At 41.8% G+C, this 24,783-nt stretch overlaps 1 protein-coding gene across 22 annotated transcripts in view; it reads left to right on the top strand.

The window, feature by feature from the left end:
* Window positions 1-24,783, top strand: part of DOCK10 (dedicator of cytokinesis 10) — a 201,776-nt gene that overhangs the window by 105,849 nt on the left and 71,144 nt on the right. For all 22 annotated transcript variants that reach the window (XR_014565112.1, XM_083742009.1, XM_083742008.1 and 19 more), the window contains 11 exons: window positions 835-917; window positions 4,869-4,941; window positions 5,219-5,341; window positions 5,723-5,857; window positions 11,896-12,079; window positions 13,884-13,969; window positions 15,519-15,602; window positions 16,415-16,570; window positions 20,518-20,736; window positions 20,998-21,120; window positions 21,722-21,804. Coding sequence is in view for 21 of the 22 variants with exons in the window: in XM_083742009.1 (XP_083598135.1) it covers window positions 835-917; window positions 4,869-4,941; window positions 5,219-5,341; window positions 5,723-5,857; window positions 11,896-12,079; window positions 13,884-13,969; window positions 15,519-15,602; window positions 16,415-16,570; window positions 20,518-20,736; window positions 20,998-21,120; window positions 21,722-21,804 (1,349 nt within the window). In the remaining variant the exon portion in view is untranslated. The remainder of the gene's footprint in view (window positions 1-834; window positions 918-4,868; window positions 4,942-5,218; window positions 5,342-5,722; window positions 5,858-11,895; window positions 12,080-13,883; window positions 13,970-15,518; window positions 15,603-16,414; window positions 16,571-20,517; window positions 20,737-20,997; window positions 21,121-21,721; window positions 21,805-24,783) is intronic.

Raw genomic sequence — 24,783 nt, 5'->3', positions numbered from 1 at the left:
TAACGAGTGAGTCCAAGATGAGCAACAAAGCCAAATCATGGTTTGGAAAATATGAGTTGTGTGGAGGAAAAAGAAGTAGTTCTGCTTAAGAAAAAATAAAAAGACAGTTAAGATATAATTAATTGCACAGAGGCTGCAATCATTAACTTGATTGGAGTCTTGCCACAGATTCCACTGGAACAGGGATTGCATGCACCATAAGGAATATTAGGAAAAAACAGGGAGGAGGAAGAATGGAAAAGCTTAGGACTGGTGAGCTTGCAAGGGTAGTGAAATTGCATTTGGGGGAATAAACAGCAGTCTCCATACAATATTGAAGGAAAGGGCTGCTTTTCAGGAGGAAAAGACCCTAAAAGGTCTGTTGTGTACTTTCCTACAAGCTTCTCCTCACCCATTTACTCACACTTCAGCCCTGCTGATTTCATTGCATGACTTAATCATGGAGGATTACAACGACTGAATGTTTCTTCCCCGAGGCACAGATCTTGGAGATGCTGTGCACAAGGGTTTTCTTACCTACAGCTGTTGTCTCCAAGAGAATAAATCAGCTGTTGGGAGTGGGTGGGAATGGCAAATATCAGTGCCTGGAAGTGGTCTCCCTCCAACAGCTTATTGGTGCAACAGTGATAATAGCACCAAGCATTTGGTGGTACATTTGGGATGCAGGACCAGTGTATGTACTCGGTATATTTCTTGGACATGCATACCTTTTTGCACATGTGGGAGTGCATCCACAAGGGTGATCTGCATTTTTTTCTGTATATGAATTATCAATCCCCACCACCACTAAATCCGCTTGATGTAACTGTTCCTTTCTCAATTTTTTTTTTTTAGGCTTGTAAATATTACAGTTCCCAATGGCACATTGTAAACTACAGATATGAGCAGTACTCAGGAGATTTTAGACAATTACCAAGGTAAGAGACTCTCGCTATTTTTTTCCTGGTGCTTTAATGTTATTTTTAATAATTATATGTCAGTGTCTAGGTTTATGCTATGGAACTGCCCCTAGCTTCTGGTAGGTTATCTTAGGACACTGTATACACAACATTCCCTGCTATGGCTGCCATTTAGTTCAGTCATAATGAATTTAAATCACGTAATTAATCTCCACTGGAATGCATGTTGGGCAACAGCAGCGCTTGATGGACTCTGAACTGGATCTCAAAATCGGTGTGCTGTTGTGAGTAAGAATGTAAGCATAGAGCCTGGGTGTCCTTGACTTAAAGTGTCTTCAACTCAGGTGTCTTTGGGCAAGTCATACTCCCAGAAATTGATATTCATCTGGAAACATAATGTGGTTCTTAACCCTTTCAAGTTGTGAGAGCAGTTTGGATATCAAAGCTATTTGCTCTTGGGTGTTAAAATCAGCAGGAAGGGCGCTTTTTAAATTTCCGCCTCCCTGAGAAGCTTGCAAGGGGGACATCAGCAGAAACCACAGAACAGCATGGTGGGGAGGAGGAGGGGAATAGTTTTTCCTGACAAGCTGGAATGCTTGTATTGATGGAATGTTCATTTTAGCACAACACCGCATTTAATTCCACCCTGGGTCACACATGAAACTCAGGGACTTGTTGTTGATTATGATGTTGCTAACCCTAAGGTGAATTGCAACAATTAAAACACAGCATTAATATTAAAAGCAATATTACACAATATTTAAAACAGGACATACATTATCATGAAGGGAGGCAATTTTCAATCATTCCTCCCCATCTCTGCATGCCCCTGCCCCCACAAATCAGCTATGAAGGGTTGGGCCTCTTTGGGGCAGATTTAGGGGGCTGGAAAGGAGGAGGAGGAACCCCTGAAAATTGCCTTCCTCCCCATTCTGCTTATTGATGCCTTTGGACAGCAGAGGGTAACCAACTGGATTTTCCCCTGTGATCGTACCAAAAACAAACAAAAAACAAAAAAACCCCAAATCATACCTGACCACATTAAGCTAGCTTAAGCCCATAAGGATGTTTGCATGCAAAAATCTAGTTAGCTGAAAGGGGGGAAGGAAATGTGAACTATTAGAAGCGGGCACTTCTTCCTGTCCCCTTAAAACACCTTGGGAGTAGATCTAAGTAAAGAACTCACTCATGGCTTCCTGTACTTGTCAACCCTGTATGACAGGGGCACCATTTGATCTGGCCCACTGATGACAAGGACAGCCCATAGAGCTGCACGGCAGATTCAGAAGACCCAGCACTTTGAGGCCTCTCTTTCTCAGCTGCCCTTCTACATCTCTCCTGTCCCTTCCATCTTAATAACAGCTCAGGAGTAAACGGGTTGGCCTTTCATTGGACACCTTGTGTCTCATCCCATCCTGACTTGTATTAGATTGTAGAATCTTAGAAATTTGGTGAGGAGATGGTTTTTGTTTTAAATTAGCTTTCTTTCTTTTTTAAAAGTACCTTCCTCCCAGCAAGCTATTTTTCACCAAATAGCTCATAGAGCTTTTATTTTTCAATACTAATCAGAACCTTGCCTTTGGATTTTGTACTGAGAACCACATGAATTAGAACCGGGCAGTGATACTACGCTGCCAGCATGACTGAAACCTTGAAGCCCTGCACTGGGAAGATTCAATTGTTTCCTTCCCTCAAGGCATGTTGCGTTAACTGGCTGTTTTTGACACTCACAGAGCACATAGATTGGTGAAGGAGTCAGCTTCACTCAAGAGCAATTTTTTCTCTAGCAGGAAACATTTTTTTTGGGGGGGGAGGATAAAAAAAATCTGCACAGGTGGGCATATAATCACCTGGAGACAAAAAAGTTGACTTTGGGACAGTCTTTTTGTCCTTAAATTGTGAAGTAAGATGACAGGGAAGCTGAAAACTCTGAAAAAAGTTTGGACACCACTGATGTAGGCTGTTGTTGAAAAGCAAAACTTTTCACTCTGCAAACTGAAAGTGCTAATATACACTATTCTTTGATATAGACCAGGGGTCTGCAACCTGCGGCTCCGGAGCCGCATGTGGCTCTTTTACACCTTTGCCGCGGCTCCGGGGCGGATACTAGCGAGGGGAGGAGGCGCATTGTGCGCCCCAACACTCCCCACTGTTGTGGGCGCTGTACTGGCTGTGACGTCGCATGGGGGCAGTGTGTGCGTTAGTCACACACCGTCCCGACGTCACCTGCCCGCCCGCCCGCCCGCTACATTGTAAGCTGGTCACTGCATTGAAAGGGGGCATGTATGCTGGTCACTGTTTTGAAGGGGAGTGAAGAACACACACACACAAAAAGGTAACTTGTTAATTTAACGTTTATTTCTATGAGGAGGAGTAATTCTGAGGGGTCAAACAAAGAAATAATAATAAAAAGTGACAAAAAAGTTATTTTTATAATGACGAGTTTTGCGGCTCCCAGTTTTTTTTTCCTTCGGAAATGGGTCCAAGTGGCTCTTTTTGTCTTAAAGGTTGCAGACCCCTGATATAGACCATATACACAGGCTGCTAGTTAGCTAAGTTGTTGGTACAGGAATACAAAGCCCTATGCAACTTGGGACTGAAATATCTAAAATATTGTGTCACCTGTTATTTATTGGTGTGTTCTGCAGGAGAAAGCTGCTGATAGATATAATCTCATCAAGAGATTATATATATATCAAGAGATTCAATGTGATATAGGAATTGGGTCTTCAGTGTGGGGGCACCATTGGAACTCCCTCCTAGGACCTACATGATAGACACATCTCAGCACCTTTCAAAGCCCTTCTTTTTCTAACAAGCCTTTAAATGGAGATTCTTACCCCACTGTGTTGCTATGTGGGATCTGAAATTGTTTTTAGTTTTCATTTTTTTTTAGTGCTAATCACTTTGGGAAGTTTCCTGGGAAGCAACTCATTAAATAAACAAGTAGATAGCCCTGTCTGTTCAATAAGATCTTTAGTTAAGGCAGCCCCTGGTTGTGCCATGGTCTGTTGAAGTTCATCTTGTGGCAACTGGGAAGCAGGGCCTTGCCTGAGGTGGTGCCCAGTTTGGGGAGTTGTCTCTCTTCTGAAATGAGACAGGTGCCAACTGGGATGTGCTTTTGGCACTTGTTTAAAATTTACAGTACATGCTTGTCCAAGCCTTTTCTAGTTATATTTAAAAAACACATCTCCAGTTAATGTGCATGTTATATTCTTGTTGATTTTATTGAACTTGTTTTACTTTGTTTTAAATAAAATACAATAGTAGCTTTTATAAGGGAGTTAAGCATGGACAAGTCCCAGTGTTTATTAGAATAGTCATGAAATCACCCTTTTAGTACCAGGAGATCACAATCAAGTAGTAGCAGTTGGCAGGTTGGCATTAGTGGGGTTGCATTGCTCTCCCAATACTGTATATCACTGCTGGTCATCAAGCAGGGGAAGGGCAAGACAATGGGGAGCTTGGCACCATGTAGGCAGGGGCGGAGGAAGGGGTGTGGTGGGGGCGGGCACTCACCACGGGGCCTGGAATGCGCCCAATCCACACGTCTCTCCTGGGAGTGACACGGTGGCTTGGGTGCCTGCAGGCTCCTCGCTGCCCCAAACAGTCAGCCCGCCACCTGTCCCTCAGCTGTAGGGCGGCTGAGTGGGAGGAGGCAGGCAGACTCCTTGGAGACCCCATGGAGCGTCCTGCCCCGGCTGGCCCCGCCCCTGGGTGCAGGGCATGTGCGCCACCCCAGGCGCCCTATCGGCCTGCTCCGCCGCTGCATGTAGGAACAATGGCAGAGCCAACCCAATGCTCCCAAGCTCCTCGATGCCTTACCCATCCACTTCTTACCACTATATTTTTAAATGATGGAGAAATAAGAGGTCTAACTGATTGCATTAGCAGCCCCCCCCCCTTTTTAAAGGGACTACTCCATTATATTTCATGAAGATGAAAATTAATCAATTTGCTTTTCCTTAGGCATGAATGCAGACCAGATAAACTCCCTTCACATTCCTTTGAAATTGATCATGAAGATGTTGACAAGGACGAAGTAAGCATACCCGCCCCCACCTGCATTTTCCTCCTCAGTGCTGAGTATCTTGGTGTTTTCCTTATTTTCATGGAAACTTAATAGAAACAAACTTTGTTGGTCATTGCTTGCTCAAAAAAGAAAAATATATACTTAAAAAGGAAGTGGAAATTGTTTTGTTTAATAGAAAGAAGGTATTCAATCACATAGTATGGCTTGATGTTTTCAGCTTGCAAAAAAATAAGGGGGGGAGGGAAATCAACAAGTCAAAGGAATATTAACCATGTGTTTTGCACAGGATACAACATCCCACTCATCTTCAAAAGGAGGTGGAGGAGGAGGAAATACAGGAGTTTTCAAATCAGGCTGGCTTTATAAAGGGAATTTTAACAGCACAGTAAACAACAGCATTATGGTTCGGGTAAGGAAAATACTACGTCTTCATTGTTTTGGTGATTATCCTCTCCCTTCTCTGTCTCCCACGATCATTGCATTTCTGCTTTCCATTTTCATTTAGCTATTTGTCTCAAAATAGAATAAATGAAAGTGCATTTGGGCTGCAATGCTATTCTCACATTACCTTGGAGTGAGCCCTCATTGAATTCAGCAGGGCTTACTTCTGAGTAGAAATGAATAAATTGCACTATAAGTGATAGCAAAGTGGATGTTGCCATTGTCTACCGAAAACATATACTTGAAATGTTTATCAGTAGTGCTACACTTAAAAAAAATTCTCTGAATAAAACACCTTTCAGAAACAATTTGCAGTACGCCCAATCTTGGTTTGTTTGTTTTCACCTAGTCATTCAAAAAGCGCTACTTCCAGCTGACACAGTTGTCAGACAACTCATACATAATGAACTTCTACAAAGATGAAAAGATATCAAAGGAACCCAAAGGCTGCATCTTTTTGGATTCCTGTACGGGGGTTGTGCAGGTAAGCTATTTTTGCTGGGTTTTCAAATATAAGCTATGTACAAATGTAACAGAATATGTGTGCGTGTTTCCATAATGTATGTCCCACTTAAACCATCCTTCTGAGGCTGCTTAAGCACATTGTGAAAATCGGCAATTGGTCCAATAAAAGCAGCATTAAAACAATATAAAACCATTGTGCAGAGAAAGTGGTTGCATCATCTGCTCACAGCTTCCGTGACAACCTTCTTTCAGTCTAACTGAAAGGCAAGTGATCTGCAACAGAATGTTGCACTGTGAAGTGCTCCTGTTCAGGTTTCCATTCAACCATGCACTTTTCCAAAATATCCCTCCAGTTTTCCATTTCTTGCACTAAAGCAGACACTTAGTGCTCTGTGACCACTAAGCATCCTCAGTCTTCACTGGGCTCTTTGGGCTTTTCCCTTCCACTGATAAGTTACCCCCACCCTCTAAAGTTTTTTTGTCCTTTTGCATACCTGCAAAATAACACCAGGGGAGATAAAGCTGAGCCTATGCATCAGTCAGCAAAGCAACAGCTGGGTGGGGCTAGACTTTGCTTCCTCCTTCCTGCCACTTGGCTTCTACTGTCAGTTGACTTAGACTGCAGAGCTGAAAGGAAGCATTCTGTGACCCCATTCATTGCTCAAAGGGTGCTGGGTGGTGTGGCTTTGTGTACAGTAGTGGTACAAAGCCACAGGGCCACTCTTCCAATGCTGGCCTCTCCACTGCTTACATTGACAGGGCTGTAGTATGGTAGCTCTGACTTCACTGCTGTCCCACCTTAGTCCTATCCAGGTAAATAGCATTGAGGTCAATGCCAGGATAGTGGCTCTGTGGCTACACACGACCACATATTGCCACTACTTTTTTGAGTGCATATTATGATAACCCATTGTAATTGACCTGAGGATCATTCAGTAAAAAAGTAAGATATAAATATTTCAAATACACAAATACCTTGAGGCCCCTCACAAACCTGTTGATCATGCACATGTCTTGAGCATGAATGCCACTGTTTTGATTATACTGCATATGGATCAGTGCCTAGTGGATGAGTTTGTTTTTGGTATATAGGCTAATACATGCAGGTTGAAATAAAGGTAATTGTGAAACTACTGTGTAAATTTGTATGCATGTACAATATCTATATACATAGAGAGAGTGTGTATGTGTTGACTAAGATTTCAGTCCAAATTCCCAATCTATCAGGCAGACACATGAAACTACTGTTGGCATTGGCCAATGAAAATGCCTGAAATGAGGCATTTGGGGAGACAGAGAGGAGGCAGAACTGGGATGGCCATATATCCGCTGAACCCTGAGCCAGTCTTACCACCATCACCGGAAAGCATTGGGCCTGAAGTGGGCCTCTTTGCTGTGCCAGCCTCCCCCAACCAGCATGAGTGGCAGGGCTGTGGACGTGGTGGCAGCTGCACCACTCTGTTAGGCTTTACCACTGCTGCTCAGGCATTTAGATTGCTCCATAAGTCATACTCAGAGTAGAGCCCTCAAAATCAATAGAATTAAATTACCTTAGTCATATTCCAAGTGTGACTCACACCGGATATCATTCACAGAACATCTCCTTAATGTAGTTATCAAACAGGATGATTGAGTGACCCAAATCATTAATTGCTTTAAAAGAAGAAGAAGAAGAAGAAGAAGAAGAAGAAGAAGAAGAAGAAGAAGAAGAAGAAGAAGAAGAAGGAGAAGAAGAAGAAGAAGAAGAAGAAGAAGCGATGCCAATACATTTAATGACGAACTTTTTTGCTACATTTTGTTGAATGGACAAAGTAGAGCTAACTTAAATTTCACCAGATGTTTTCTGGTGGTGTCATGCGCTTGCCAACTTGGAAGCAAGAGAGTGAATCATCCTGATCCAGTAGTTCTCGGACGTTTGAGATAATACTGATTCACACATGGAGTTCCACGTGAGCCATGAAAGATCCCTCTTCCTCTTGAAAGAATGGCCTAACTTTTAGGGTCCTGATTCATAGCACTTATCCTTATGACTGCTTTGGTTGCTACAAATATGTTTTCTTTGGGTTCTTGAGGTTTTCTTAAGGCACTTTGCTGTGTAGCTGTGGTTGCTCAACCAGACTTCCTGGCGAATACTCAAGTTTTACAGCTGTACTATATTTATCGTCTTTGCTGAACAGAGGAAGTATGCCTCAAAAAGGAGATACAAATACTCTCTGACTGACCACAGTGCCTCCAACACAGAGCAACGTCTAACTTAGTTGTAGCATCCATTCATATATTTCAACCATGCAAAATACAGAGCGTGTTTCTTCTACCGTATAATACAAATGTTTTATCCTACCTGCTCTTTGTAATTTCATCAATTCAAAACCAAGAGAGTTACATTAATCTATTTGCTAAAAAAGATGGAACTTGTTAGAGAAGGCTGGTAGCCTAGCATGTTGAATGTTAGTCATAGTTGTTTTTCTACAGTGCCTTTAAGTAACACATTACATTACTTATCCCATTTATTCAAAAGGAGCAAACTGAAGCACATTATTTTAAGGTAGAGATAGGGAACCTGCAGGCCCTCTCTGGATGTTGTTGAACTCCATCTCCCATCAGCCCCTGCCAGCATGACTAATTGCCAGGGACTGTGGGAGTTGTAGTTTAACAACATCTAGAGAGCCACATATCCCTCACCTAGGAACAAAATCCCATTTTTTTCCACATACAGAAATATCTCAGCATTCTTATATTTTAGTTAATGTTGCAGAGCCCACCCCCCCTTTATGGTAACATAGATATTCAAAGTTTGCTTTATCTTGTTGAATCCTGGCTAGCTTTTGTTTGGTAAGTTAACCAGGAATGGGGAACCTGTATCCTTCCATACATGGTTGGACTCCAGCTCACATCAACCCTATCCAGCATGGCTAGTCTAGATCCATATGTCACATACGTGGAACATTTGGAAATGTTAATTCCAAGCTTTGGAAAAGATTATTTGTTTCCCCTGTCTCTTATCAGGTGGTATTATCAGAGATAAAAATGAGTCGATCCAGAGAACAAAGTATTGTTGGACAAGAAGTGTGAACAAACAGACCTGCCATTTGCAACCTCTAAATCAGAACCCCTAGAACGTTTGTTGTTCTGGAAGCCAGAGGTTTCTCAGAACTCAACAATCAGAGAAGAAGAAAGTAGAAGTCTGAGGGGCAAATTAGATAAGATACCTGGAGATCTGTGCCCAGATATTCAGCAACTTTTACTTTAGTTAAGTACATGTGTATTGTCTGTTGAACCTTGACTGTAGGCTAGGGACAATTAGTTAATTGTGTCACATAGCCAGTGATGAGGGTGGGATTCAGATCAGATTGGGATAGCAATCCTGGGACAGAAAGTATTTCTCCATACCACTTTCTCAGACTTAAATTGCCCTCCTGGTGCTATTTTTCCTATTGGTGAAAACTTGCAGGCACCGCATGTTGTAGTGCAGCCTCCCAACTTTCTAATTCTCTATGTTTGCTCTTGGCTGTTCAGCTGTTTGGTGTGAAATAAAGTATTTCACATCATGGAAACTCAATATATCCAGTCCATTAGAAGTACTGTATTCATAGTTGTTTTGATCTTCTACTTTCTCTGGCATATGTGATTTGGGGGGGTGGGGTGTTATATGTGGATTAATACACAGGCCTGGGTCTGTGTAACATAAAATAGCTGTTGGAAAGTTAAAACCGAAATAAACTCTAAATATGAATTACTTCTCAAGCCACTCTGTGATCTTTTAAGAGATGGATAGTTCCAGTAGACATTAGACATAATCTGGGCTGAGCCTGGAATATCTATCTCAACCTATATGATGTGGTGTTTGTGACATTCTTTATGTAGACCATAATGTTGAACTTTAAGTTAAATGTGGGAGATACTAAAGTCTAAAGCCAATTTATCCAGTAGTAGGAGCAGTAAAGAATCAAGGGGGGGGGGCACACACATTATATTAGCTTTGCCACAGAAGGAAATATTTGGCTGTAGATATGAAAAAGAAGCTTTTGCACAGAACCTTGTAGGCTTGCCAAAACTTTGAAGCACATCTTATAAATACATATTGAATTCCTGTTGTCTGGTATGTTTAAGTACTCAGCATGTGAAAATGATTTTTGCTATTAAAAAAAAAAAAAACTTGATAACGTTTTGTCATCTAATTTGAATGACTTTGCAGAAAAGGTGAAGTGCCCAGTATAGAAAACATTCAAATTAAATGACATTTGTTCCTTGCTTTCATGAAGGCAGTTCATTTGCATCTTCTTAATAAACAGAGGATTCAGTCTATAGTTAAATCCTTGGCAGATTTTTAATCTTCCAAGAAAGTCACATCTTCCAGGATGCTTTCTTGTTCTTTAAGAATTGAATGAGATGCAAGGAAAGAATAATTTGAGTGCAGATTAAAAGAGAGGGCTCTCCCTTTGTATGTGTTTCTTGGGAGAGAAAGTATTTGCATGTTATGGAATGCTATAAAGAAGTCGTTTATAAGGAATTCAATTAAGTCAGCAGACAGAGATCAAAGGCCATGCAGTACCAGTAGCCATGTAAAACACTAGCTGGCTTTTATATTTCAATGCATTTCAACCCATTTATTTTGCTTGGCTTCCATTGGAATACACTGTCTCTTTTTTCTATTAATGTTATTTTCTGTTCTGAACATTACTTTGCATTTTGAGAAAATGCTTGCGTGGGATGTGGGGGTGTTGTTCCCAGCACTTTTCTGAATACAGTTTAGCCTGTCTGCAATTATTGAATATCAATCCAGTCTCCTCTTTAAAGCAAGGATAGCCAATGCAGTGCTCTCCAGATGTTGTGGACAACAATTTCCATCAGCCTCAACCATTGGCCATGAAGGCTGTAGCTGATGGGAGTTGTAGTCCAAAACATCTGAAGGGCACCGTGTTGGCTATGTCTGCTTTAATGTGCTAATCAATAGCCATTTCAAGCAATGACCTGAAAGATCTGGCAGTTATTACAGAGTGACTAATCTAGTTTTATACAACCAAGTAGCAAGGTCCATCAGTCTGGTGGCCCAAAAAGCATAGATACTATGTAGAGGCCAGCATAGAGAGTATTATAAAAGGTGAAGGGACCCCTGGCCATTAGGTCCAGTCATGACCAACTCTGGGGTTGCGGCGCTCATCTCACTTTATTGGCCGAGGGAGCTGGTGTACAGCTTCTGGGTCATGCGGCCAGCATGACTAAGTCTGGCAAACCAGAGCAGCACACAGAAACGCCGTTTACCTTCCTGCCAGAGCAGTACCTATTTATCTACTTGCACTTTGATGTGCTTTTGAACTGCTAGGTTGGCAGGAGCAGGGACCGAGCAATGGGAGCTCACCCCGTCGCGGGGATTCAAACCGCCGACCTTCTGATCAGCAAGCCCTAGGCTCTATGGTTTAACCCACAGCGCCACCTGCGTCCCTTTTAGAGAGTATTAGAGCACCATAAAAAATATTGGTATACAACTGCCTTGTGCAAACTTTCTGAGCATTATCAGCTGTGGACAACTTTCAAACTTACTATTATAAGCAACTAGGTTTGTGGTCCCACATACAGTTACTTGATAGTAAGCCCAAATGAACTGAGTGGAACTGGGAGACATTATTGGATCAAATTGCAAAGCATCTGTTCAGGGATAGTCCTGATGGAAATAGACTGAAACTTTAAATACCTAAGACTTAGCAAGGCTGTAGCTCCGTGGTAGAGCATCTCTTTTGTAGGTCTCAATTTAAATACCTAGGAGAACTGCTGCCAGTCGGTGTAAACAACACTGACCTATGATGGGTGATTGGTCTGACTCAGAATAAGGCATTTTCCTATGCTTTTTCTCTTGTTTGAGGTATAGGAGGTACAGAAACCTTCAATTGCTTCTACCACTATTGATTCCCAATTACCCACCTAAGGAGAACATTTGTATCTGCAACTTACAGATGCTACTTCTTGTTCTATTTGTTCAATATAGGATTTGTCATTATAGTTTAATGCTTTTTTCCCATTGCTTCCTCCCTGCTTCTTATAAATATCTTGATCCAATAGAATAACAGGCTTCGAAAACATGCCTTTGAGCTGAAAATGAATGACTTGACATACTTTGTGCTGGCAGCTGAAAATGAGCAAGATATGGATGAATGGATTTTCACTCTCAACAAGATCCTGCAGATAAATCCAGAAGGGTCCATTCAAGAGAGGAAGAGCGCAGACATCACAGATCTGAAATTTGGTAACAGGGAATGCTTTTAATAATTTTGGGTGCATTGCATTTTTTTAAAGCAATGATAAAAGTAAAGCTTTGTTTCCGCCCCACCTTTTGCGTAGATCTGTTGAAGCATTAATTGTTTGGACTCCCTGTTGTTAACTGAATAGTGTTGGTTGTTTTAAAAGTTTTTCTAGGTGTGCTGCTCCCTGTAGTGTCCTTCAGAACAACATGGTATAAACCAGTACATACAGGGTATTAGCAAATGCATTTCTATCACTTTGTTTCCATCTAATTTATATATTGGAGCAGGAAGCCACAAACCAATCACACTGTTAAAGGTTTAGGAGACCTTATATAGTGAGACCTGCCCTATGATTCAAAATACATTTACATCAAAAGAGACGCAGTGGAAGAGCCTATGCTCTTATTAAGCCTCCCTTCAACCACAGGGCATATCCTGTGGTGGGTTCTACATGTGAGTCATAATTCCACAAGAGAATCGCAACTTTTCTTTGACACATGCTGGAGAAGATAGTTACTTGACAGCCACAGAGATGTTCCATTGCTAAAGAGGTTTTGTGATGAGAGTGACAGACCTTGGCTAATTGGTATTGATGAAAAGATTATTAAAAATGTTTCTCTAGTGGTTTTCTTTCTAGATAGACCAGTGGCGTAGCGTGGGTTGTCAGCACCCGGGGCAAGGCAAGTAATTTGCGGCCCCTAACCCGTGGAGCCAGGTAGGGGCAGAGAGCTGCGAGTGCGAGTCCCCCCCCCCCAGATGTTGCACCTGGTGCAGCCGGGCCCCCCTGCACCCCCCACGCTACGCCACTGAGATAGACATTGGGCAGTATCTAACAGCGTAATTCTGCTGGCTCAAGGACTTCTGGCTGCACAACAGAACTTCCTCTCCTCTCTCTGCACACCCTCCTAAAACTGCTCTGGAAGACTAGAAGTAAATCTGGGGCAGATATAGGAGGTGCATGGGGAATGGAGAGGAAGGGGAAATTATGTTGTGTAGCTAGAAGCTGTAGCGCTAGTAGAAGTATGTTACTGATAGGCACATAGAGCTGTTTGGCAGAGTTGTCCTGCTCTTTCCCCCTACCCTGCCATTTGATGTGCAGACGGCAACTTATGAAAGGAAGCAGGAGAGCCCCTGCATATGCAGAGCTCCTGTATCATATCATAGATTTCATTATTAAAGAATTTGGGAGAAATTAATCTTCAGTTGTTAATTAGGCAGCTCCTATATGATATCGAGCGACAGAATAATCTGGCCACAATAAGGAAATTTTGTCCATGGTATGATTATTTTCCACTTAGTCATTTTGACACACTGGCACTCTGTTTGCAAAATTTAACAATTCCAAAATACAGACACACTTTCACAAGATTGAATAAACTGCCTTCGGCTGTACTTGAGGGTCGGTTTCAAAATATTCCGTTGGAAAAATGGTTATGTCCCTGTGGAGATGGCAGTATTGAGTCAGTGGCTCATGTGCTTCTGGCTTGCACACTTTATAAAGAATTGAGGAGGTTATTACCCCTCTATTATTGCCCATGCTGGGTTGCTCAACCATTGCTACTGTGTCCTTTCTTTTAGCAGATCAAGATGATCCGGTGACAGCAAAAACTGCAAGGTTTTTAGCAGAGGCAATTAGAATAAGATCTATTATTTGATTGTTGATGTAAAAACCCCAAAATGTATTTTCTATAGTTAGGTTTTTACCTCTATCTTCAGTACATTTTATTTTATTACTGTGGCTAGTGGCTGATGCAAATAAAGATTTTTCTGATTCTGAATCTTCAGTTGTGCTTTTCGTTTTTTAAGATTTGGAAGACATGTCGATGAACTATGATTGTCCGCAAGAGGAAACTGATTCAGCAGAGAACAGCCTGCATCCAGATTTTTCAAAAGTAAGAGACTACCGTTGTTAAAATAATAATAATAATAATAATAATAATAATAATAATAATAATAACTTCTGTTTGTTACATATGCCAAAGCTAAGCATTCATATCTGTGGTCCTGCTCTAGTGGCAAGATGCACCATGCAGCTCCAGCCTTGCAAACCAGCCTAGGACCATTCAACTCTCCTCATCAGGATAAGCACATAAGAAAAGTCCTGCTGCATCAGGCCAAAGTGTCATTTAGTCCAGCATCCTTTTCTCACAGTGGCCAACTAGATGCCTCTGGGAACCCTAATAGCAGGACCTGAGTGCAACAACATTCTCCTTACTTGTGATTCCCAGCTGGTATTCCGAGATATGCTGGCTGTGACAGTGGAGGTAGAAACTAGCCATCTTGACTGCAAATCTGTCTAATCCCCTTTCAAAGCATCCAAGTTGGTCTCCATCACTAGGCCTTGTTGAAGTAAATTCAACCATTTAGTAAAATTGCTCCTCCAAATCTAACCTTTTTTGATAGGAGGGAATAGGTTTTGCTGGTAACAGCTGCCATCTAAAGATGTATCATTTTAGCATAGTACCGGGTGCAAAATGGGTGTAGATTTGGCTTGCTGGAGACATTGTGACAGATGACTTTGTCCACAAGCCATTCTAAAGGCATCTTAGCCGCTATGGAGCCATTTATGTGGTTAACCTCAGTTGTAAAGTTTTTAAATAGTACTGGGAGAAATATGAGGCATAGCAGAATGCACCTGTTAAATTTACTTCACAGTACATGCTGCCACATTAATACTGGTGCTTCATGATATTTTTTTCATTGTTAACAACAAGGAGTCTTGTAGATGGCAGGAAGCAAAACTGAAATCATTTCGGCTTCATGATTAAAGTGAGTTTACAATTAAAGCAAAAAAAAAAAAAAAACTGGTTTGGAAAATATTTATCCGAACAGCTTGAGGTTTTTCCAAATCAGAGCACGTGAATGTAAATTTGACTCTCTTACAACAATTTGCATACATAGTGTCAGATTTTGAAGAGTTGCCTTGCCACTTACTGTTTATGGATTTTTAGCTTGGTGTTTGTTACTTTGCTGCTGGCAAATTTATAATTATAATTTATAATGTGGTACCGGTGCATCTGAAATAATTTGCTACAGCACTGGAAATAAGTATGTATTTTAATTACAAACAACACTATTGGATGAAATTAAACATAATTGATAATTAGGTTAAATGAATTACTCAAAATAAGACAGGATTATCTGAATGTGATATTCTTGAATGTTTTGGAGATTCTGCCCCAGATTAAATGTAGATTTCCCACCTGGGTTTGCTTTGCAGGCTAACATTCAAAAAGAGGGAGAAATACCAGAAACAAAAAGTGACACAAATTATAAATTTGAATGTGTGTGTGTGTGTGTGTGTGTGTGTGTGTGTGTGTTGCAGGGAAGGGGGAGATAGCTTTGTGGGTCAGATTTGAAACCCTGACATGAAGCAATTTGAGCTAATATGATGTTTACCTGTAGAATAAGAGGATGTTGTTGTTGTTGTTGTTGTTGCAGTACCTCACTGAAACAGAAGAAACTGTCAGAGGATCTCGAAATATGGATAGGTTGAATCTATTCTCCCTAGATCCTGATATTGCTGTAAGTATTATTCTTTGTTGCTTTATATTGTTAGGTGAGAGAAAGCTAAAAGTGACCAGCATGTCCACTGGGGAGACAGCTGTGTCATTCTCACTGTTTTGCCTTTATTATTTATTATTGCTTTGATTTATATGATTTCTTGCCTACTGTTCATTATAAGGTCCAAGGGCAGATTACAGTAATACACGCATACAATTGAAAACAAGTAGAACAGTTTATATACAATTATAAAGACAAGTTAAAACACTGCTAAGCAAAAGCTGCAGAGTATAAATTAAACAAAGTGGAAAGGGTGGGTTCCGCAAAAAAAAAAAAAACAACTTAAATGTCCAGGGTCAGAATAAAGAGCCTTATAATCAACATACAATGGAAGTTGTGTAATGAAAATGCTAAATGCAGCTCTGTGTGGAGGGCGTTCCACAGTTTACTGACGCTGCTCTGTATTTTGTATAGTTGCACGTATTTCTAATGCTCTGTATTTCAGTGTTTTGAATGTTTGCTGTAAACTGCTTTGGGCATAGCTCATTGTGGGAAAATGGCATAGAAGTAAACTCAATCAATTACAATTTAAGGGCTGCCACAGAGAAAACTCCCTCCTGGGCCACCATCCATAACAATTATGAGGGCATTGGAACTATCAGGAGTGTCCCACATACTGTCTTTCTTCAAAAAGTAGCTTGTAAAGAAATGGATTTTATGCTGTCTGTCACTGGATCTCTGATCTTACAACTATTTCCCAGAAAAGTCTGTTTTTCCTATAAATTCTGTATACTGACTTCAATCAGCTAATTATCCCAGTGTCTTTATTCCAGGCCTTGAATCCTCAAAGAAAGGAATTTCCAGCAGCAGATTCATTGCTCAAGCCTTTTCAGGAAAAGGATGCCAAGCGAATCATGATAACATGCAAATCCCTTAATCTGAATCTTCAGGCTTGTGTTTCTGATAATGAAAGTGACCCAGTCACCAATGTAAGTCTTAAGCAGAGGTAGGGGGGCTTATATCAAGACACTGGCCATGGTCAGGTGCAATATTGGCCAGTAAAGCATAGGGACATTGGCCTTTCCATGAGCTGCATGCTGGTACATACAGTTCAAGCAGTCTGCACTTTGCTCTGCCCTTCCTGGACTGGAAAAAACAAATAGTGGAATTGCTGGCTTAGCATCACATGCAAACAAGTGCTAATGGTTAGAGGGTCAAGCTGGTACCTGGGAGACCAGGGTTCAAATCCCCACTTAGCCAGGAAGCTCACTTGGTAATGTTGGGCCAGTCACTGGCTCTCCGCATAACCCACCTCACAGGGTTCTTGTGGGGATGAAATGAGGAGTGGCAGAACCGCGTTCACCACCTTGAGCTTCTTGGAGAAATCTGCAGAACAAATCTGCAGAACAAAGAACAAAAGAAATTTGTGAATGCATTTTTGAGCTGTACTTTAAAGTGCCAGGCAATCTCTTGGTGACCTTACCCACAATGCCTTGCTCTGGGGGAGAAGAAGAAGAAGAAGAGTTTGGATTTGATATCCCGCCTTTCACTCCCTTTAAGGAGTCTCAAAGCGGCTAACATTCTCCTTTCCCTTCCTCCCCCACAACAAACACACTCTGAGGTGAGTGAGGCTGAGAGACTTCAAAGAAGTGTGACTGGCCCAAGGTCACCCAGCAGCTGCATGTGGAGGAGCGGAGATGCGAACCCGGTTCCCCAGATTACGAGACTACCACTCTTAACCACTACACCACACTGGCTCTCCCCCCCCCCGCTCTTTCCTCAGAGTGAAGGTATGAAGGTAGAAGCACCTGTGGCTGATCAGGCCAGAAGAGGAATATGGAGTAGGAGCGAGAGAGGAGGGAGGAGAAGGTGGTGGCAATGAGAGAGGAAAGAGGAAGTGGTAGGGAGGCAGAAAAGGATAGCTGTGCCAGTCTCAGGCTGCGTAGTGTCTTTTGCTGGCCCTGTTGGGGAGAAACAACCCATGAGCCCTGGTTCCCACATAATACTAAGCCAGATGTGCTATGTGGTTCATTTCCCCGCTCTAAGAAAGGAGCAGCAAAGCAGAGACATTGAACTGTGTTGCACGGGTGCAGTTTCTGTAGCCATGATTTATGGCCAGTGTTGCGTGTGAATGAAGCCACTGCTTTGTTTCCTCAAGAGAGTGATTCAAATCCCTTCTGAAGCCTGTTGCTTTCATGGGGATTTGGTAAAAACAGCCGGTTTTATTCTGCATTTTTATTTTGCTGTTATTTGTCTATAAAGAGTGGTGATGTTATATAAATCAATTTATATAAACAACACTGAATGTACACATATTTTTGAAACACAGTTTCCTTCTAGATTTAAGATAAAGAAATAAAAATATGATACTAAGCCTCTTTTTCATTTTAATATCCATATTAATAGGGGCTTGCAACTACCTGACCTTAATCAGTACAAAAGCTGGCTGCATCAGGCTTTAGATCAAACCTTATACAAATAAATGAGTTTGTGTGTCTTTACCTATTCACTTTTATGTAATGTAATTTGGGGCATGGGGCCTTGGGAGCAAGGATCAGTGTCTGCTGTCTGATGAGGGACCTTGGAGCAGTCTATAAGCTGAAATAGAACTCATCTCACTGCACATGGAATAGAATGCAGAATTGCAGCCCATGGGTTGGACCCAGGCTAAGCTACTCATGCCTTACTCCTATTGAAAACAATGGGACAAGTTTGCTACAGCTTTCAATGGAACTTAAACATGACCAGCTTATACTGGATTAAATTTAACATTTCTCCAGAAAACTGTTTCTAATTTTTACATCAAAATGACAAAATAAAAAATAACTGTTGCAGAAGTCCAAAATATAATGTATCTGTTGAAATTAGAAACTAAATAAAAGCTGCCTTGGAATAAATTACAAAATACCAGTTCAGGAGCATCAGATTTTTGCCAGTGTCTATGTTACAGAGGGCAGGTTGAAGGGCCTGTGTCAGTAGGTTCTGACAATGCAATTTCTGTGGTTTTTGGAGAAGACATTGATTTCTTTCATTAGCAGATGACATCAGCAGTGTTTATTTTGCACATGCCCGTCAATACTTTTTTGGCAGGATGAAAATGCTGGTGAAATCATAGCTGTAGTGAGAATGGGGCGAGTGCATAATTGCTTTTATTTTATTTATTTGCTAATGCAGGATTTCCAAAAAGTGGAGAGCAAGCAACTATCATATGGAGTCTTAGTCAATGGGTTGGGACAGGTCGATAGAAATTGCAGAAATTGATAGAAACACATTTTATAAACCTAGCTGAAAGCATATCATCGAACAAACAACAGCCAAAGTAATTTAAAAGGAAAATGCACACATTTGCTTGGGTCGCACATAACACTAAACCATGGTTTAGTGCTATGTGGATGAACTTAAATGAGCATGAATGAAATGTGGGCTTGCACACTCGTCTCCCCATCCTCTGTGACCAGGAGGACTGCCAGGTTTCTTTCCCATTTTAAAAAAATCTGAGTTTAGCATTACATTCAAGCCAGGAACTCAGGTTTCAGAGTCTGGTTCCTTCAGTATGCCAGCTTCAAAATTTTTTGTTTGAAGTTGCCTTGTTAAAACTGACCAGTGTTAGCTTGAAACAAGGATTCCTAGTTCAAATGTAAACCAGATTTCATTTACTGGCTCCAACTCTTTAAAAACTTAGAGGAAAACAGCATGATAAGCATTTTCTTTTTAGTTACTTTTATCAGTTACAGACCCGATGTAGTCTCAAACAAAATACAACTTAGCCTTCCCAATTAAAACTTACCCCGGTGCATTAATTAGCAAAAATGTTGCTTGTTAAGCTGATTAACAATGCAATTCTGCCCATGCCTACTCAAAAGTAAGTCCCATAGAGTTAGGATTGCCATATTTCACAAAGTGAAAATCCAGACACAAAAGTTGTTGAGGTTTTTTTGCAAAGTCTCCCTCCCCCCCCCAAAAAAAGAAGGTTTTTTTTTTTACCTATTTGTTAGGTAATTGCCAAAAAATCAACACTTCCTATATGGGCTGCTATACGCCCAGGTTTTTTCAGACCTTTCAGCCGCTTTCCAAAAATTCCGCCCTGATGCCAATTTTGACAGACGAATTCAGACTATGTCCAGGAAATTCCGGATGCATGGCAGCCCTACATTGAGTACAATGATCCATATAAACATGTATAGAATTGCAGTGTAGGGCTTATATAGACCTATATAGACTCCTCTGGAAAGAAGTTGCCTGAATTCAACAGAGGAAACTTCCTAATACTGTTTCCAATCGTTTAGTTCAGTATGATGAGACTGGCAGTGGCTTTCCAGGGTTTCAGACAGGGAGCATTCCCTGGCCTACCTGGCGACAGGGGCAGAGGAAGGGCGTGCGGTAGGAGTGGGGCACCCCAGGTGTCACCACTGAGGGGGGTGACAAAATGCTGACCCCCTCTTGGGAGTGACGTGGTGGCTTGGGCGCCCGCAAGCTCCAACCTGCCCCAAACAGTCCACGCGCCACCTCCCCATCAGCTGTAGGGCAACTGAGTGGAAGGAAGCAGGCAGACTCTTTTGAGGCCCCGCGGAGCATCCCGCCCCATCTAGACCCGTCCCATGGGCGGCTGGCCCCAGCCCTGGGTGCAAGGCACATGTGCCGTCTCAGGAGCCCAATTGGCTTGCTCTGCCGCTGCCTGGCAATGCCAGGGATTAAACCTGAGACCTTCTACATGCAAAGCAGAAGTTCTGTCACTAACCTATGGCCCTTCCTCAGAGATGAATGGGGCCAATTCTTCTTCATGGTGAGAGTTGAAGTCACTTATTGCTGCTTCTCAGTCCCATGCCTTATGCCACTTGATCTGAGTTACAATGCCTAGGATTGCACTGTCAACCTTGTACCTTTAGCCTGCTATTATTCTGATTTTTCACTCTTCGTTCCCACTCTTTGCCTCCAGATTGAGCCTTTCTTTGTCAGTGTGGCTCTTTTTGATATACGGGACAGCAGGAAGCTCTCTGCTGATTTTCACGTGGATCTAAACCATACTCTGGTTAGACAGATGATGTCAGGTCCTTCACCCTCATTGGAAAATGGTACTATTGAGTCTGCTGGCACCAAAGATGAGGAACCACAGGTCAAGGGGTTTCCAGAAGAATGGCTGAAGTACCCAAAACAGGTACCCAAAACTTCACTAGTTCCACAGGCATTTGCTTTTGACTACTTAAAGCAGAAAATTATAGTTATTTATTTATAACTTTTTTCTGTTCTTTAGCTGAAAAGGCTCTCAGTGTGACTTGCTAGGCTCAGTAGTATAATAGCCCCTGCCCTTGCAGCCAAGAGCTGGGCTTGGCTCATGGAAGCCTTTAGTTATTTAAACATTTCTCTCACATATTGGGACTTCTTCTGTCTTAGTGAATTTCGCCTCTTGTCTCCACAGGCTGTTTTCTCCATAAGTAACCCTCATTCCGAAATAGTTTTGGTGGCAAAGATTGAAAAGGTGCTCATGGGAAATATTGCCACCAGTGCAGAACCTTATATAAGGAATCCAGACTCTAACAAGGTAATGTGATCGAAAGATGGAATGCCTTTCGCAACCCAGGGGTCAGGTTGAACATTGTACTGAGAAGCCTCCTCAGAACTTGCTTCAGCAATCCATAGCACCACGGTGGATTTTCAGTTGTATGAACAATCTGCTTCTGCTTGTTTCTCATTGTCTGAGTATCTGATAGCTAAGTAATTGAACCTGCTGGGCTATGGTACTGATGGTTACAAATCCCTCCCCTCCCATAACTCAGCTAGGTCCATTGATGAAACCAACATAATGGTACCAGTTACATAGAGCGGTGGCAGGCTGCCCTTCTCTGGAGACCTTCAAGCAGGGGGATAGACAGCCACTTCTTGAAGATGCTCTTGCTCTGTATTATCCTGCACTGGCAAGTGGGTCGGGCCCGATGGACAAATGAGCTTCCTCCAATTTTATGGCAGACCATTGGTTGGAAGAATCAACAAGTGCTTGAAATGTGCAGCTTTCGTGTCACTCTTTCCTTGTGAATAATTAAAACTTCAAGTGATCATCCAGCAGGGTAACATTTACAGTATGTTTATGGGATTTCAGATAGTTTCTTTATAGGAATTATTAATTTGTGGTTTCTTTTCCCTAGTGGGCCCAGAGAGTGTTAAAATCCAACAAGCAATTCTGCGGCAAGTTGGGGAAATACCGGATGCCCTTTGCCTGGTCTGTACGGTATGTAGCTGCCTTTGTAAATGTCATTTTCAGTGATTGATCATACCAACAGAGGCTGCGAAAGGAACTGGCAAGGCACAACAACAGCACTACCCCTATATAGAGGACTATGAATTGGTATAGTTCTCCAGGGCAAGCAAATGAAGAGAGCCAGTGTAGGGTAGTGGTTAGAGGGTTGGACTAGGAGAGCAGAGAACAGAGTTCAAATCCCCACTCAGCCGTGAAGCTCAATGGGTGACTCATTGGTGGTTTTGGGTAGGGAGGATCCATTTCACTGGACCAGTATATGTATATGTGGATGTGTGTCTTCCTTCACCCTCTAAATACCATTCTCTCGCTCGCTCTCTCTCTATTCCGGACTCCTGTGACATACCCCTTTCTCCGTTCTGGTGATTCTGCTTTCCCTTCCTCAGTCTTCTGGTCTGTTCCCCTTTCCCTCCTACCCTCTTGGTCACTCCACTTTCTGTTCAGCTGCTGATCTGAACTTTAAAAACTACACAGAGCAGAAAAAGGAAGTTGGGGACATGATTCTCTCTCCCACTTCCTGTTTCACCTTGCTGTGCTTTTCAAGGCTGGGCGGAATTTCATTTCACTATTTTAAATTGCACGTTAGTTTGAAATAGAGTGGTCCAGTGAGTGGCATTGACTTGACAAGTAACTGCATCTCACACTCATCCCATTTAATTCCTGCTCTTATATGTTACTGGACAGATAAGGTACCAATCCATATACAGGTAGCTCACAGACTGCAAAAGCAGCATTTAAATTAAAGCACAGGATAGCTTTAGCACGGCTGGTAATTGTGGATCAATAGTCCCTTCACATAACCAAAGTAAAGTTTCTGGAGTTCGTAGATTTATCCACGTTTTAGGCTCACAAAGTGGAATTTGCCCTAGTAATTGCACAAGGCTATAAATAGATATTTCCACTAGACACATACAACATGCTGTGCAAAATGTGGCTCGGCTATGATGAAAAGCAGAAATCTTGGACTGTGAATGTGATTTCCATTTCTTTAATTTCTGGCTATAGTACTAGTCCCATTTAATGTGGATTTTTATATTTGACTTTGTGCTATTATAATTTAAAGCAGGCACATACAGCCATAATGTAATCTTTACTCTTGAGTCACTCCTAATCTGACAGTATCTCAAGCTGGCCACTAAAACTGCCCTTTGTCACAACAGAAGTTTCTGTGTCCTGGAATTTGGGTTGTTGCCCTGTACACTTTCCCAAGAGACAATAATTGCAGCACACATTAGAATTACAATGTGAGAAGTCAGTCTCCCTTTCTCATATTTCTACCACAGCTGCCAGAGTTTGCAAATAGGATTTGTACTTGGAGACCTCATTTCCCACAAAATATTTTCCATATAGCCTTCCTTCCATTCTATTATTCTATTATTTTCAAAAAAGTGGGGGGAAATGTGGCCCTCCAGATGTTAGTGAATGACAGCTCTCATCATCCCACGGCTACTGGGCATGATGGCTAGGGCTGATAGGAGTGGGAACTGAACAACATCTGGAGCACCAAATATTACCAGACCATTTTAGAATCCAATATGTAGAATATCTCAATGACTTGTAATATTAGAAGTATCCTTTATGTCTGATTCTATATCTACCTAACCAACTGCTTCCCCAATATCCAGTGGTGGAGAATCTGAACCTGTATATCTTATGAAGGAAGGGCTTAAAACTAAGAGGTGAAGCATCAGAACCTAAACTTATCAGTTCTCTGGGTGCAAACTCACTCTTTTAAAAAAAAATAAAGAAAAAGATTTTTAAAAATTGAAAAATTTTCAACATAAAATACAATAAAAGCCAAACTAGTCTGGGGGGGGGGGATGATAAAGGAGAACCAAAATAAGAAATAAAAAGGAAGAGAGAAAAAGGCAAGAGAGAAAAGAAGAAATAGAATAAAAAGACATAAAAGCCGACTGTCACAATTATATCATAAACTTTATGCATATTCAGAAAAGTAGACCCTTCCTGGGAGCTTCAGTGGAAAGTCACTCTTATCATCTTATCCTTAGCCCATGTTTCCTTTCTAGAGAATAATTTTCACATTGGCTTACCTTGTTCTTTTTAATAAAAAAAGCATGCTGTTTTTTCAAGATGGGGACAACTGCATCTTCTACAGAAGAGATATCAAAAAGATAAGACAAAATGTGGAGAGTGGGAAGATCAAGGATAATGATCCCTCATCCCAAGGGGGAACAGAGAGCTGTCAGGAAAGGAATAGGGAGGGAGAGATGTTGCGCATAGAGTTCAAAAGAAGCCAGTTTATTTGTATGCATGTGCCTACGGTTGCTTAACAACAGCAAGAATCCAAAGTCTCCCAACTCCACTGTACCCCCAAATAAGGCTGCTGAAGTGAGAAAACTTAAGGTGAAATGGGGAGTAGACTTTCATGTGAGCTCAGTCTTCCCAGGCAACAAACAGCAGGTGTCCCCCTCAGCATTGATTCAGTCATTGACAGCCCCTTCAGCTTCTGTCTACACCCTCCCTGAGCCACTATTTTATACTTACCTTGGAACTGTAGTAAATACAAAGTAGATCCTGGAGCTCTTAAGCTTGCTCAGCCCTTCTTTAAAGCTGCATCCTAGAAAAACATCCTGATTCCCAACACTTTCTGTCATGGCATGGCAATGGTACAGAATTTCTATATATGATTGATAGTGTTGGTGCTGACCTTTAAAGCCCAAAATGGCCTTGGTCCAGTATATCTGAAGGAGCGTCTCCACCACCATCGTTCAACTCGGACACTGAAGTCCAACGCCGCTGGCCTTCTGGTGGTTCCCTCAGTGCGAGAAGTGAGGTTACAGGGAACCAGGCAGAGGGTCTTCTCAGTATTGGCGCCCGCCCTGTGGAACGCCCTCCCATCAGATGTCAAGGAAATAAACAACTACAGTGGTACCTTGAGTTAAGAACTTAATTCGTTCCGGAGGTCCGTTCTTAACCTGAAACTGTTCTTAA

The sequence above is a fragment of the Podarcis gaigeae genome (assembly GCF_964106915.1).
Source record: "Podarcis gaigeae genome assembly, chromosome: 5".
In the NCBI taxonomy this organism is placed as follows: Eukaryota; Metazoa; Chordata; class Lepidosauria; order Squamata; family Lacertidae; genus Podarcis; species Podarcis gaigeae.
The sequence above is the reverse complement of the archived record's forward strand: the minus strand, read 5'-3'. Positions and strand labels throughout refer to the sequence as shown.